The 16,998-nt window shown below is 41.1% G+C and overlaps 1 protein-coding gene across 3 annotated transcripts in view; it reads left to right on the forward strand.

Annotated features, from left to right (window-relative positions):
* The first annotated feature begins 399 nt into the window (after positions 1 to 399).
* Positions 400 to 16,998, forward strand: part of LOC147452780 (uncharacterized) — a 39,355-nt gene continuing 22,756 nt past the window's right edge. For 2 of the 3 annotated variants that reach the window (XM_086518363.1, XM_086518364.1), the window contains exons 1-4: positions 456 to 610; positions 833 to 905; positions 1,332 to 2,092; positions 2,624 to 2,978. In XM_086518363.1, the coding sequence (XP_086374489.1) occupies positions 605 to 610; positions 833 to 905; positions 1,332 to 2,092; positions 2,624 to 2,978 (1,195 nt within the window). In that variant the 5' untranslated portion in view covers positions 456 to 604. Of the gene's footprint in view, positions 611 to 832; positions 906 to 1,331; positions 2,093 to 2,623; positions 2,979 to 16,998 lie in introns of all 3 variants that reach the window. The other variant, XM_086518365.1, reaches the window with a different exon arrangement.

The raw sequence follows: 16,998 nt of genomic DNA on the forward strand, positions 1-16,998 counted from the left end.
ATATATATATGCTTTTCTATATATGTATGTATGTATATGTTTGTGTGTGTGTGTGAGAGAGCCATTGCGCATGGTCAGTGTGCTCGTCTTCTCTTTACTTCTAATTGCACATTAGGAGCCCTTCAATTGAATTTTGTGTGGTCATGTTAGCAAAGAGGGTTCGAACCCGGCCCCCGCCCCCCCCCAAACACACACACACACACACACATACACATACACAAAACAAAGAAAAAAAAGAAAAAGAAAACGAAGGAAGAAAAAAGGAGGCAGGGAAGTGGAAGCTTATGTGGGGAAATGCGGAGGCCACCACTTACTTCAGAAGTGGAGCTGCTTTAGCCTAGGCTACTCTAAAAGTGGATTTGGAAGCTAGTTTTGGAGTCAATGAGTCCACGTGGGCCAATCTCAAAGTGAGAAAAGGGGCGCCTCGGGTAGGCCAACAGCCCATATCTCTTCCTTCCCTCTCTTAATTAGGACCGCTGTAGGAGCTTCTTCTTCTCGGGCAGCCCCCAAAAAAAGCCTAGATTCGCCAAAAAGCCTAGCCTACCTTATAAGCAATGCTCCCCTTGCTCCCTCAATCAGCCAACAGCCTCATTAGCTTCGCAGTATGAAGGTAAGGAAACTTGATCATAAATTTATTGTGTAGTGCACCTCCTTTTACATTAATGTTTCTGAGTCAAATTTCTTTTGTATTGCTGTTGCTGTTCTTCTTACACACACACACACACACACACACACACAGAGAGTTATGCATAACCTGATTTCTATATTTTTCCGTATTCCGTTCCTTGCTGTAGTGCTGATCTCAGTTTTTTTTGCTTGGAATTTGTTATAGCTCTTCAGCTGGGCTCAGAACAAGCTTCTGCCTTACAATCATGGCTCTAACAAGCACGTTCAACCCAATACTGGTACTAATTCGCTGCAGTCTCTCCTTTATATATACACAAGAAGTTTTGGACAAATCTCACAATAATTCCCACATTGTGACTTACCTCAACATCATGAGCTTCTGTGAGGGAGGCACCGCATACCTAGCTAGGTACGATTGGGGGCAGGGTACCGCCGGCTCGGTGGGGGGGTTGGTGGTCCCCTGCCTCCAATCGTACCTAGCTAGGTATGCGGTGCCTCCCGAGCAGAAGCTCATGATGTTAAGCATTGTATGAAAAAGACTCCGTTTTCCTACATGAGAAAATTTCTAAATCTTCTTGTGTTATAATTAGTTGTGAGTTGAGATTGTGTGCCCGCGCCTGCGCATGCATGTGAGAGAGAGAGAGAGAGAGAGAGAGAGAGAGAGAGAGAGAGAAGTTGACATAAACGCATTATCATGAATGTAGGTAGATTGTCAGATATTCGCAGACAATTCCTTGCGTCTGATAATCAATCAGGCCATTCACAAGCAAAAGCCAACAATGAGACACCCGTATATTCAGAGGTGCTCACAATTGGTACCCTTGGTATGGGCAACTTGCTAAACTTTAGCAGGGAGAAAGAAGAAGAAGAAGAAGAAGAAGAAACTGAGGACGAGCAGGATTCTGATGTTGAGAATGATGATGAAGTGGCTCATTACATCAGCCCCATCGTGGACCCACTAAGCCCAACCCGCGAATCAATGAGCTCAAATCGCGAGTCACTGAGCTCGAACCGCGAGTCGGTGAGCTCAATGGATATACAAAAGCTACAAGAAGAGCTTCAGAAGATACTCTACTTCAAGATAGGACAAGCAGCACGGGATCAAGCGCGACCATCTGCGTCCAAGGGAAGCTCTACTGCTTGCAATGGGAGCAGAGTAAAGGAAGCAAGAAAGGGAAAAGCAAGAAGGGAAGGGAATGAGGGATATGGGAAAGAGAGTGGGAAGAAGAATATGAGGGAGCTTATGCCTCTGCACAACTTCTTGGAGATGCCCATGGACACAATATTAAGCAAGAGCAAGAGCAAGAGCAAGGGAGGAGGAGGAGAGCAAGGTTTGTACAAGTTGCTCACCAAAAGGCATTATTGGCTTCTCATGCAAAGCTTGAAAAGCCGGTTGCTACACTCCACCCACATTACCATTCCCCCTCCTCTCTTTGAGAGCCTCGTCCACAAGTCCTCTAGTAAGGTACGCCTTCTCCTCCCACACTTTCTTAAATTCTCATTTACTTTCTCATTCTCCTTTTGTCTTCGCCTATATCAGCCCTCTCTAATCGTCACAAGAAGTTTTGGACAAGTTCTCACAATAATTCCCACATTGTGGCTTACCTCTAACATCATGAGCTTCTGCTCGGGAGGTATGGCATACCTAGCTAGGTATGTGGTGCCTCCCGAGCAAAAGCTCATGATGTTATGCATTGTATGAAAAAGACTCCGTTTTCCTACATGAGAAAATTTCTATATCTTCTGTTTAAAGCATTGAACTCTTGGTGAACCATCGGGTAAAGCTTGTCTCAAGACTCAAAGAGCTACTACTCTATTAGTATTTTTTAGTTTAATCAATTAACATGAAGCAAAAAATATGATACATTTTCATCGTCTCTTTTACAACAACAATAAGTACGCCTTATTTTGTACTGTGTTGCTTGTTGTTGTGTCTTTGTATTTCTCCATTATTACTGTGCATGGATTACTCTAATGGTTGTATCATATTTTCTAGGCATTCCATCTATTGCAAAAGCTCAAAAAACGAGTGCCAAATGGATGGACAAATTGGAATGGAAAAGCAGAAGCCAATAATGAAAGGCCACATGTATCCAATGATCAAAACAATGAGGAGGAGAGGTTGAATTGGGCCATTTCAAGAAGTTATAGGGGTAGTGAAAGATTTATCAACTACATTACTAGTACATTAGCACAAATTGACAAAAATGGTTCCACCATTGATGATAATCAACATCAAGGTCACCAATCAGATCATTCATGTCAATCTCAAGAAGCTTCCAACATGCAACAACTGGTTTCCACTTCTCCCTTTCTCGCAAATGAAAGTTGGATCAACACAGATGATGACTGTAAGTTTCCCTTATGCTTCACTTGCACTTTATTATGTTTTCGAAAACTTAGCTACTTCAGATCTTTCAAGGCTTTTACAATGAATCAAAACTTTTAAATTTTTTAAACTATAAATTGTCTTGAAATCAGACTAAAAAATTTTGAAATTGATTTAGCTACTCATTACATTTTACAACAAATAAAACCTTTTTGATTTTTTTTTCTAGTTTATATAGAACAAATGTATTGAATATTATTGGTAATTTTTTCAAAATTATAAACATTATATCTAACCGATAAAATTGTTGTTTCAAATGGGTCGCCTGAGACAACGCGTACGATATATTACTAGTACAATTTTTTTAGATTATGTTTTTTTCTAAAAAAAAACTTAATAACATTTGCCGCTAATGAGTATTTCAAGGTACATGTAATTCTTCCCAAAAGCAGAGCTTCTATCTCTCTTTATTTTGAATAGGTGCATCTCCTGATGTCGCTTTGAGCTAAGTCTAATTTAGGCTTTGAAAATTTTGAGGCCTTAAAAATCCTTCAAAGCCTAGTCTACTAGGAATAGGAAAAGCTTTATAAACTTATTTTGTCACACAATAAGAAAAGGTACATGATGTGATGGAAAATATTTGCATGTTATCGTTTATTCCCATTTCATTGGTTGGATTGATAGAGACTATGTGAGGTCCCCACTTGATCAATACCGGATCAATATGAAGTATGCAATACCTTTTATAAGTCCCCAATCCTATTTTTCATAGATTGAGAGAAAATAGGTGGACGTTGCTCTTGCTACACTTATGGCTTAAGGCATTAACCACTAGTGAAGGGTTGGGCTCATCTTGCATTGCGAAAACTTAGGAAAAACCATAACCCAATAGTGACGTTCTACTTTCTAAAATACACACCCACCCACCATAGGGTTGTGAGTCATAACACCGCAGATCCTCACAATAAAAGGCACTGACTGTTAATATTCCCTATAGTATTACATGTGTAAATAGAAGTCAACCAAAAAGTGCATACTCTAGGGCAACTAATCTTGATGCTTTTTACTCCATAGCTTTAAGCGGCACAACTATCAAGTTTCTCTAGTGCCTAAGGCATAATACCGATCAAGCTAACAAAATATTTTTTTAAAATCTTTGAAAAGTTACCCGATTTATTGGGTCCACCAGTCCATAAAGTGTTTCTGTTGTGGCTTCATTCTCCCAATTTTTATAAGTAGAGTCTAAGAGAAATCATACCAAAAGGTTTGGCGATCATTGTTTCCTACTCAATCAGTTTGTCCCAAGCATTCTTTCTTAGATTCGATCGATTGCCATGTTTCCACAGAGAGAAACTCTATATTTTAATCGGCGTATTTCTTAAGATGAGATTTTTATTGATTTTCTATGGTTAATATGCAATGTTTCCAGAGCTTCGATGAAATTGCTAAATTGTGTAACATCCATGATATATATAATCGGTATCGCTTGCTCATGCTCCATAGGTGCTACCTAGTTGTTGGGACTAACCTCATGGTTGTTTGTTGCTTAATCTCAAAATCTCTTACAAAATACTATAGCGTATGTGGTTGTAGCTACTATACTTGAATTCTTTTATTAGTCTCTTTTATTTTCTAAAGGTAGCCAATAATGCACTAAAGCTATTAGTTATTATCTCATAATTTAAGATAATTTTCTTTATTCTAAAGCTAGCATAAATACCCGATTTGTAGATTCATATGAATTAAATACATTTCTAATATAAGTATGCATAATACTTAAGTGATTAATTAATGATGCGTTACACTTAAGGAGATTATAATTTTCATTCTTAATTATTCAAATAGACTAAATCATGCATAATCTACTAAAAATTATTGACATATTCACTCTTAGTTAGGCAACAAGGTGAGTAATTAGATTCCGGTATAGAAAGAGGCTTAGCATAGTTTTCTAAAATTTTGAAGAAAAAACTAGCATAATAACACTTATTTATTGCGTAAATCCACTTGAGGTATTGATCTCTAAGTGGTTTGTGGATGCCCTCGTTCTCTTAAGAGAAATAAACGTTTCAAGTGCAGCAGAGTATGCCCATCAACACAATGTGTATGTGAGGGAGGTCTCAAGGCCTTTTTATAACTTTTGGCAAGAGGGGGGACTACTAGCAACTATTCCCCTGCTTGCAAGAGCAAGTTCCCAGCACCCTAGCATGATATATTAAGCTTAGAGAGGTCATAAAATATCACACTTTATCAAATTTGGAGTTTCATTAGCCATTTATAATTTAAAAATGCTAACTTTTAGTGGGTAAGAAGGTGGGTACCTTACATATTTTGAAATACTTCAAAGAATATCAATACCAAGAGCTATTTTCTTTCTACAATGGATAAAATATTTATGTCTTTTAGCCTATAGAATCCCTCGACATAAAATGACTAGCAATAAGCTTGACAAACCTTGAGCCTGGGTGCTAGAGGTGAACATCCCAGGGCTTATTACTTGGAGCCCCTTAGTGCTCAATTTACAATATTTGGAGGATCACTCTTGTACATAATTTGTGGGAAGAGGGCACTCACATTATTTATCCTTTCTGGCTAACTTTCTACAACATGGTGCTAGTGTAATCATCATTCTCTTTATGGCTTTGTATAGAGTGGAGGTTTTTGCACCTTGTACATTCTAGAAAATAGATGCACTATACTATGGTCTTAACTTAACACTTATATTCAAGCCTAGCATTGATTTTGTGTGAAAAGTACACATCAAGAAGAAAACAAGGTTTCCATGGCCTAGCTAGTAGGCTGAAATAAGGATAGTTATCTCTCATGTGTTGCTCTCTCTCTAGCTCATTGCCCATAAACAACAACCATCATTCTGAATCTCTCTCCCTCTCTTTCTCTCATTGCTCTTAGACAACAACCATCACTTCTAGCTTGTGCTTCAAGCCACTTGAAATTTTTTCTTTAGTATTAAATTAGATGCGCCTTCCCACTACCATAGAAAATAACAACTACTACCCTTTGGGGAGTCCATAGAAACATTGTGATAGTAGTTGCCTAGCAGTGCTTGCCATTTTTACAGCATAGAGTCACCACCACCAACACTCAAGAGTTTGTCAGCCACACTCTAGCCACTCCTAGCACCACTACATCTTCCATAGTGCTAGAACAACGTTAATACCCTAATTGAATATAAATTTGATCAATGCTGAGATAACATGTAGAGAATGGTCCCTTAAGGACCATTCACCATAATATGCGTGAACTCAAGACGATTTATGGAGGCCAAGAGCCATGGTGGTCTGCATATTACAAGGGAATGGCCCCTTCAAGTATCATCTTCAACTATCAAATGTCAAAGGAGGTAAGATAGATGCAGGTGTAGGTCTCACATGTTGTAGGAGCATTATTCATGCCTTTCACACTAAGTGTACGTACTCAAATATTGACCATTCTATCTTGGTAAAGGTTAGAAAAACCTTACACTGGTCTTTCTTCCAAGAAATCCCACAAGTATCAATCACATAGAAAAAATTGATGTTTTTGCCCAAAATGCCTTCCCTAACATTTTAAGAAGAACTGTTCTTTTCCCAAATATACTTGGAGCAAAGAGCTTGAGTATGCAACTGTTTTCATTAACCAAAATCTTCAAAGATCCTTTTGGTTTAATGGAGGAAAGTCTCTCCTCTTCCTACCCCTCTTCCCATCTCTCTCTCTCTCTCTCTCTCTCTCTCTCTCTCTCTCTCTCTCTCTCTTGGTGCATGTGTGCTCTCTCCCTCTTGATTATACAACAAGATCTTTGCAAGGCATGGTAGACGTCAATAGGCGAGGTGGGATTCAATTTTGGACTGCCAGCTAGTGAGGCTATGGAGAGAGATTGATCCAGTCTGTGTGTGTGTGTGTGTGTGTGTGTGTGTGTGTGTGTGTGTGTGTGTGTGTGTGTGTGTCTCTGCCTTTCCACGTACGAAAGTGCAAACGGAGTCTGCCTATCTCTCTTTCCTGTAGAAGGGGTCCCAAGCACGGAGGATGAGGTACGATAGTCCAACTGCAAGTAGTGCAGCCAACAAAGGTAGAGTGCACTCTTTTTGTTCTCTCTACTAGAGTCTAGAACACACACAGTCGTCCCACTGGAAGCAGTACAATGAAGAAAGGTGGCAGGGCAGGAGCCTATAGGGGATGCCAATTTTTGCTTTGCTTTCCAAAAATGGAGCAACACCAAATCTTCAAAAGATTTAGGTGAATGAACTTGTAGTGTGAGGAAGGGATATTAGAGTGATTAAATCACATGGATGTTTACAAGAGAAACATTAAGAATTCCTTTGCCCAACACAAGAAACTTTTCAAGGGGTGTTGGCCTAGTGGTAAAGGTGAGGAGTGTTGTCATAGTGGTAAAGGTAAGGGGCTCTAAGCGCACCCACTATGGTTCAACCCTTGAGACATGTGGGTGTGGGTGAGTGGGCGCAATCTAGTAAAATTGGTCAAAGCGAAGCTTCAAACGGCTTTTGTAATGGAATTTGCCTATTCAATTTGAGAATAGCGGAATTTAATGAGAGTACTTTCAAGAAATGATTTTGTGAGCATAGCGGGTAGACATAATTGAAGATAGCAACATAATCATAGCAATTAGTTAACTTGGCATAGACAATACTTTTGCAAGAGAGAGAGTTTAGAGAACATGACAACAATTGAGGACCGGATTTATGTGGAGCCGGTCCCCCCTCCAATAGGCATTTGTATTATGATTTCTCCCATAAAGAGAGACTTGTTACAATACAGTCTTTGTGTTCCTTGTGACCTAGGTGATGCCATGAAGATGGAAGGCTTCATGCACCACAAACATAACATAAACTTGAAGAAAGCTTTAACTATCCCAAGCCTCAGTCCCAAGACCTCAAACACCTTCGAAGGTGGAGAGAGCTAGCAGGGAATGAGGGTAGGGAAGAGGAAGAAGAAACATTTCGTAGGAGAAAGAATTAGTTCCTCACTTATCATACTCTTGTTGCTAGCATACATAATAGCATAGTAATGAAGAAGAAGGATATGGCAAGCTTAAGCATTGAAGCATGGCTCTTGGTTGGATTTGCACTCCATAGCCAAGAGTGTTGGTGTAGGCTCTCAACCTCTACCTGCTTGGAGAGGGAGCTCTTGCACTTTGCATATCACACAATGAGAGTGCTTGTGAGTGTGTGTGGGTGAGTATACCCCCTAGGCACCCCCCTAGCTTGCTTGGGTCGACCCCCCCTTGTAGCTCATGCCTGAAGCTCATTGGACCCCTCCAGGCCTAGCCAATCACAAGCAAGAGCCATTACAAGCAACATGGGTAGCCTTGGGACAAGTGTCCCCCTTTCCCCTTTGAGAGAGAGGACTTGATAAATGCTAAAACAATTAGATAATTCCTGTAATTTATCATTGGACCCCTTTGAAGCCTAGCCAATAGGCTTCAAGCAACACATGAAGGTAACATGGGTAGGGGCCTGACATGTGTCCTTGCTGCCTCTTCAAGTTGGGCTTCCCTTGTGTGTGTGAGTGGGTGTTCTCTCTCTAGCCCCTAGGAAAAGGGCTCGCCCCCCCTCTTGTAGGAATGCTTTTGACTTTTAGGTGATCAAGCACCTTACTCACCAAGCATGACAAAGCACTTGAACTAGGGGTGTTCCCACAAGCATCTCAGGCAAGCTTCTCAAGGCACCTCAAGTACTTTAATCATGCAGCAAGTCAAGCACCTCAAGCATGGAGCCAGTCAAGCACCTCAAGCATCTTAATCAAGCACCTCAAGCATCTTAATTAAGCACCTCAAGCATGAAAAACACCTCAAGCATGACAAGCACCTCGAGCTTGGGCCGGGTTCCCACCTCAAGCTCAGCCCTAGCTTACTTAAGGTCAAAGGACTTTTACACACATTTATTGGAGGTCTTCAATGAAGCTAACCCTAAGGTCTTATGCTCCATTGGTTAGCCTTGCTCTTTGATAGACCATCTCCCTTTTGGGCCCCTTTACCATTGGCCCCGTGTTGAGATAGATCTATAAGCACATACCTATATCTTAACACTTGTTCCCGTTTATTCTCCCACATTAAGTGATCAATTTAATATGAGAAAATCATTTGGGTTAGTTAGATATTAGATTTTATGACATTACCTCTCTCTTGAAATCATAGTCGTCCTCGACTATGAGGTAGAAAAGATAAAGTCTTAGTCATTAGTCAATCGTACTTAGCGGGTAAAGGATCCCTTTTTACCCTATGACATCTTTCCAAGATGGATGACTAATCCATTTGGTGCTTGGGAGACATAGCTGCCGCAAGCATGTCTGCTCTTTAGTCCATTTTATTCTCCCAAAGTAGAGTGACAAATTCTACTTGGTGTTTGAGAGACGTCGTCATCACAAACATGATTCTAAGCATGCATACTAGTTAAATTTTGTGCACAATTAAAAAGAGGACTAGTCATATAAGACAAAAACATGAGTTATTTAAAAGAAATTTGTACATTTGCTTACTCTAATGTAGCATTGTAAGCATTGACAAGGTTCATACTATCCTTAAGTTGTACTCCTTGCATCCATTTAGCATCTTCAAAAGGATAATTTTTGAACTTAATAAGATACCGTCGGATAATCTTACCATGTCGTAGTACCTTGTCTTCATGCCGAAGGATAGCTTCGGGTTGTAGCACCTCTTCTTGGTCTTCAACTTCGGGGGGGTCTTCAATAATTGGTTCAATTGGTGGCTCTCCTTTGTAGGGCTTAAGTAAGCTTACATGAAAGGCATTGTGTATAAGCCAATGGTTGGGCAACTTGAGTTGATAAGCCGTCTCATTGATAGGCTTCAAGATTTGGAAAGGACCATAGTATCTTTTTGCTAGTTTAGCATAATACTTTTGATGGCCCGTAGGATTTTTGCCCGTCGTTTGCCTTAATCGAGCCTTAGGAAACTTGAGTAAGACCCAATCATTTTCTTTGAACATTAAGGCTCTTCTGTGCTTATCAGCAGCAGCTTTTTGCCTTTGTTGAGAGATGGCTATAGCCTCCCTAATCTTTTGAAAAGATTCTTGTAGGTCACGGCTATACTCATCGGCGGCGAAGATTTTCCCATGTACTTTCGGTAGCAAGGGACTTTTAGGTCTTCCTTCTATGATCTCGAAAGGTGCTTTGCCCGTAGAAGTATGTACAGTATTATTGTAGGCATACTCTACTAGCGGTAAATACTTTTCCCATTGTGAGCGTTGATCTACTTCGGTAACATAAGTCTTGAGTAGATCGAGTATCGTAAGATTGGCTATCTCACTTTGGCCATCCGTTTGTGGGTGATAGGCCGAAGAGAAATTCAATCTTGTTCCTAGATTTTCAAAGAGACCTTTCCAGAAATTACTGGTCATTCTAGGATCTCTATCTGACACGATGGATGTGGGTAATCCATGGTGTTTGAAAATCTGAGATATGAAGAGAGTTGCCATTTGATGTGCCTTAATAGTCTTTTTGACAGGAATAAAATGTGCTTGCTTGCTAAACCTGTCGACTATTGTCCATATTCCTGTATTCCCATGGATAGACTTGGGTAATCCAAAGATGAAATCCATGGATATACTCTCCCATGGTGAATTTGGAATAGGCAATGGCTGGAGTAATCCAGGTTGCTTCCCTCTATCATACTTGGTCTTTTGGCATACTACACATTTTGAAACATACTCTTGTATGTCCACTTTCATGGTAGGCCAATAGAAATACGTCTCTACTCCTCGGAGAGTAGGTTGAATACCTCTATGCCCTGCATATGGAGGAGCATGGGATTCATACATAACCTTCTCACGAAGGGAATGGGTAACACATAGCCTATTGCCGTGAAGAAGATAACCATCCTGCAAGGTGAATGGTTCCTCTTTCTTCCCCAAAGCAAGGGCTGACATTATGTCTCTAAAGTCAGGGTTAGTAGCATACTCATCTATCATAGAGGATAGATCATTGTGAGTAGCTATAGACACCGCATTAACTTTTGGTCGTTTTGAAAGTGCATCGGCAACTTGATTGTGCTTACCAGCTATGTGAGCAATATGAAAATTAAATTGCGAAAGAAAATTTGCCCACCTCATTTGTTTGTCAGAAAGCTTGGTTTGCGTCATGAAATACTTGAGACTTTGGTGGTCGGTTCGTAGGATAAATGGAGTCCCCAATAGGTAGTGCTTCCATGTGTCTAGGGCATGTAGAACAGCTAAAAGCTCTTTCTCATAAATGCCCAAGACTCGTTCATCACCATTGAGCCTTCGGCTCTCATATGCTATGACATGCCCTTCTTGAAGCAAAACCGCTCCAAGGCAATCACCACAAGCATCACATTGGACCTCAAAGGGCTTTGAGAGATCCGGAAGCACAAGGACTGGTTGGGAAGTAAGCTTCTCTTTGAGTTTTTCAAAGGCATTTTGCTCCTTAGCAGTCCATACAAACTTAACGTTCTTCTTGGTTAAGTCGTGTAGTGGTCCTGCCACTTGAGAGAATTTTGCTATGAAGCGTCTATAGTATGCACACATACCAATAAAGCTTCTTAGCTCATGTAGATTCCTTGGGTTAGGCCATGATTTTATTACCTCTAACTTTGATGGATCCATACGAATACCATCGTGAGAGATAATATGGCCTAGATATTGAATCTCTTGAAGGAAGAATTCACTTTTCTTTTGGTTGAGAAAAAGTTTGTTCTCCCTCAAGGCTTGAAAAATCACTTGGAGATGTTGCTTATGTTCCTCCAAAGACTTGGAGTAGATGATGATATCATCGAAGAACACTCCAGTGAATTTTCGATATGGTCTAAAAATTTTCTCCACGATTGAACGTAGCTGGTGCATTAGTCAAGCCAAAACGCATGACTAGATATTCATAAAGACCAAATGTTGTGCGAAACGCGGTCTTTAAGATATCCTCATCCACTATCCTTATTTGATGATAGCCACTCTTAAGGTCAATCCTACTGAAGTAGGTAGAGCCTTGTAGCTTATCAAACAGATCTTCTACCCGAGGTACGGGAAATCTGTTTTTAATAGTGATATGGTTTAGTGCTCGATAGTCCACACACATACGGTATGTACCATCTTTCTTTTGCACTAAAAGGACTGGAGAACAAAAGGGAGAGGAACTAGGCCTCACCATCCCTTTGTCTACCAGCTCTTGTACTTGCCTCATTATCTCCTCTTGTTGAGCTTGTGAGACTCGATAAGGAGGTTTGTTAGGCGGTGAGCTTCCTGGAAGGAGCTCAATACGATGGTCATCATCCCCTCGTTTTGGAGGTAGGTCCATAGGGATATCATCGATGAACACATCTTGGAATCCTTTTAGAAAAGTAGACAAGTCTAACTCTTCTTGATTCCTATCATTTTCATTTGATGAAACATTATTAGCTTTTAGAGACTCTTTGACATAAATCATGTACGCAGAAACTGAGCTCTTCATTGATTTATCAAAAGAAAGAGGATTTACAAGTGGAATAGTGCGACCACGCTCACTAGCATCTACATACATGTTCTTTCCCCTGTAGGTGAAGTAAATTCTCCTTTCAGGGAACTTCATGTTGGCAGCCATGCGATCAAACCATGGTGCCCCTAGGATAACATCCTGATGTTGGAGGGGAGAGATGAAGAAGTCTTCTTTGTCGACATAGCTTTGGACATGAAGCCTCAACTTCCCAATCAAGGGAGTAACGGAGGCTTGTTGTCCCTTGAAAGCTGCATCAGCTGTTACTATATCTCCCATCTCAAAAGCTTGAATGCCCAACTTGGTGGCCAACTCTATTGATATGAAGTTGAGAGTAGAGCCAGGGTCAAACAAGATGAAGGCATCATGCTCTCGTACCTTTCCCCAAGCATAGGAGAGTGATGATCCTTTGCAATGAGCATCCTCTTTTGGAGCTTCGATTGTGGAAGCCCTAGGAGTCTCATTGCGAGTATTCTTCTTGGGGCAAGAACGATAGCCATGTCCTTGCTCCCCACACTTGAAACACTTATGGTCCTTGTGAAAAGCTTCAAGCTCTTCAGGAGAGAGTTTGTTTTTACCTTTGTAAACTCCCTTCTCCTTGGACCGATTGTTGTTGTTGTTGTTGGAAGTGCCTTGGGAATTATTTTGAGCATTGGATTTCCCCTTTGCATCATTTTTATCTTTGTTTTCCATGGGCTTGACATTACGTCTAGCCCCTTGATGGAAATTGATGCGTGAAGCAACCATGGTGTGGTGGATTACTTCGGTAATAGTACCGGGCCGTTGAGAGTTGATATATTCGGCCATCTCTTCAGTTAATCCCACACAGAATTGCTGTCTTTGCTCGGCAAAGTCTATCTTTTGAAAGACAGTAGCTTTGAGATGTAAATCCCAAAACTTATCTACATACTTGTTGATAGACTCATGAGAGAGGAGCTTCAAGCCGCGCCATTCGGTAAGAACTTTATCTTTAGTATCGCTTGGAAGAAATTGCTTCATGATGGAAACTCGTAAAGTTTTCCATGTCTTTGGGGCTTCTCCATTGCCACGAAGGCTAGCCCACCATTGACGAGCTGATTTTTGGAAGTTGATAGCTACATGGCGTATCTTGGAGGACTCTGTGAAGCCCTCGTCCCCAAAGGCTGCATCAAATTTCTGGATGAAGGCCAACACTTTGTCGGTAGCACCAAAGGTGCCATCGTAGGTGAGAAAAGAGATACTCTTTCCTCCCTCCTTGAAATTCTTTAGCTTTTGTGACCTTCGCCATGCAGGAAATGATTTGCGATGCCCTCCCCTCTTGTATTCTCTAGGAGAATAGCCATAACTTTCATCGGAAGAGAAGGAAGGTGAAGAAGAAGGAGAAGAGGGTGACCTCTTCCTAGCCCTTTTCTTCCTTTGTTTCCTCTCTTGCCTTTGAGAGTGATGAGGAGAAGGACTATGGGTTGCTCTTTTCCTCTTGGGAGGAGTAGGCGATCGTTTAGACCGCCTTCTTCGTGGAGCCACATCTTCAGAAGAACTTAGACTTTCATTGCTTTCTTTCTCTTTGGATTCCTCCTCTCAAATGGGAGAGAGTCTTCTTTTGGGGGTCTCTTCAAGAGGCCTCCTAAGCTCTCTCTCCTCTTGGAGAGGAAGGGAAATTCCATAGGCACGAAGTTGTTGAGTAACTTCGGCTTGCAAGGTAGGGTTGCCCATAGCTTGTTGCAACCTAGTCACAAGATAATTCACAAACATGGGAGCATCATCATTAGCACCTTCATGTGCAAAATCAAAGCTATCAATGTTCATTCTACTCTCTTGATTATTGTCAGCCATGTTAACAAAATTTTATGTATGTACTTAGTGTATGCTTTGGCAATTCAAAACCTTAGTTGCCACTCCTCTTAGCCTTTGAAAATCGGCTCTTAAGTATCTACACCCACGGCTCAAAGTGGTTAATTATAGAGAGTAGAGGAGTAGGTCTAACATAGCAAAGTTGCCAAGGGCTAGCTCCTTTCGGACTTCTTATGGCTCAATAATGGTAAAGCCGTAGGCAAGTCTAAAAGGACTCCATTATTAAGTCCAAAGCTCCCGACGTGTGCACCATCCCCCACATAGTGGGCTTAACAAAACCGGTATTAGATCCCAGTTCCACTTACTCTATTATAATTAACAACATCAACCATTTATAGGCTACTTAAGGACCTCTCTTCTTAAGCAAGAAAAGAGAAACCAAATGCTCTGATACCAATGTAATGGAATTTGCCTATTCAATTTGAGAATAGCGGAATTTAATGAGAGTACTTTCAAGAAATGATTTTGTGAGCATAGCGGGTAGACATAATTGAAGATAGCAACATAATCATAGCAATTAGTTAACTTGGCATAGACAATACTTTTGCAAGAGAGAGAGTTTAGAGAACATGACAACAATTGAGGACCGGATTTATGTGGAGCCGGTCCCCCCTCCAATAGGCATTTGTATTATGATTTCTCCCATAAAGAGAGACTTGTTACAATACAGTCTTTGTGTTCCTTGTGACCTAGGTGATGCCATGAAGATGGAAGGCTCCATGCACCACAAACATAACATGAACTTGAAGAAAGCTTTAACTATCCCAAGCCTCAGTCCCAAGACCTCAAACACCTTCGAAGGTGGAGAGAGCTAGCAGGGAATGAGGGTAGGGAAGAGGAAGAAGAAACATTTCGTAGGAAAAAGAATTAGTTCCTCACTTATCATACTCTTGTTGCTAGCATACATAATAGCATAGTAATGAAGAAGAAGGATATGGCAAGCTTAAGCATTGAAGCATGGCTCTTGGTTGGATTTGCACTCCATAGCCAAGAGTGTTGGTGTAGGCTCTCAACCTCTACCTGCTTGGAGAGGGAGCTCTTGCACTTTGCATATCACACAATGAGAGTGCTTGTGAGTGTGTGTGGGTGAGTATACCCCCTAGGCAACCCCCTAGCTTGCTTGGGTCGACCCCCCCTTGTAGCTCATGCCTGAAGCTCATTGGACCCCTCCAGGCCTAGCCAATCACAAGCAAGAGCCATTACAAGCAACATGGGTAGCCTTGGGACAAGTGTCCCCCTTTCCCCTTTGAGAGAGAGGACTTGATAAATGCTAAAACAATTAGATAATTCCTGTAATTTATCATTGGACCCCTTTGAAGCCTAGCCAATAGGCTTCAAGCAACACATGAAGGTAACATGGGTAGGGGCCTGACATGTGTCCTTGCTGCCTCTTCAAGTTGGGCTTCCCTTGTGTGTGTGAGTGGGTGTTCTCTCTCTAGCCCCTAGGAAAAGGGCTCGCCCCCCCCTCTTGTAGGAATGCTTTTGACTTTTAGGTGATCAAGCACCTTACTCACCAAGCATGACAAAGCACTTGAACTAGGGGTGTTCCCACAAGCATCTCAGGCAAGCTTCTCAAGGCACCTCAAGTACTTTAATCATGCAGCAAGTCAAGCACCTCAAGCATGGAGCTAGTCAAGCACCTCAAGCATCTTAATCAAGCACCTCAAGCATCTTAATCAAGCACCTCAAGCATGAAAAACACCTCAAGCATGACAAGCACCTCGAGCTTGGGCCGGGTTCCCACCTCAAGCTCAGCCCTAGCTTACTTAAGGTCAAAGGACTTTTACACACATTTATTGGAGGTCTTCAATGAAGCTAACCCTAAGGTCTTATGCTCCATTGGTTAGCCTTGCTCTTTGATAGACCATCTCCCTTTTGGGCCCCTTTACCATTGGCCCCGTGTTGAGATAGATCTATAAGCACATACCTATATCTTAACACTTGTTCCCGTTTATTCTCCCACATTAAGTGATCAATTTAATATGAGAAAATCATTTGGGTTAGTTAGATATTAGATTTTATGACTGCTTTAAAAGAAAAAAAGGAGACTACTTCAATCCTCCATGAAAAGGTCTTGGGTCTAGTTATTTGCATAGATTTAGCATGTTTGTTTCATTTTTTTTTCAGAACTCACAATCAAGAGTGATTATATTAGAATGTCACAGAGAAAATTAGAGACCTACCTCAAGCTCACTTCGAGCCTTGAGGTACTGACATTACATAAGATCACTGTTAGTGGCTTGGCTGAATGGCACGGGTCGCCCTGAGCCAATCATCCGAGTTGTGACTTTTATCTTGCACAGAGGCATGTTTGATTCATAACAACATGTACACAATCCAAGTAGAATATCATAAGCTTGTTTGACCAACTTTACCGACAAATACATGGGGTAAGAGTATGTCTAACTAAGAGTGCACTCAAGACATGAGCATGCATATATCTACCGCCCCAACTATTGCACATCCCTCCATCCCAACAAAGCTCATCAATATTACAAAAGAGCCGTAACAACCAAAGTACAATGTGTACAATAGTGGAGCCATTGGATAACATAGCATTATCTCTCTAGCCATTCTCCAATAAAAATTAATGCAAAATACTTCAAATTATCACTATATCAGAAGATTTAAGTTGTGGGGAGCCTATCAACGACCAACTTAAATCTCACAATTTAAACAATCAACTTAAAGAGTAAATAGATTAGATTCGCAATGTGCAAGCCAAATTGAAAACAAATGGATAGGATACAAGAAATTCT

This window comes from Adiantum capillus-veneris, chromosome 8 (genome assembly GCF_014529385.1).
Source record: "Adiantum capillus-veneris isolate H3 chromosome 8, ASM1452938v2, whole genome shotgun sequence".
NCBI lineage: Eukaryota > Viridiplantae > Streptophyta > Polypodiopsida > Polypodiales > Pteridaceae > Adiantum > Adiantum capillus-veneris.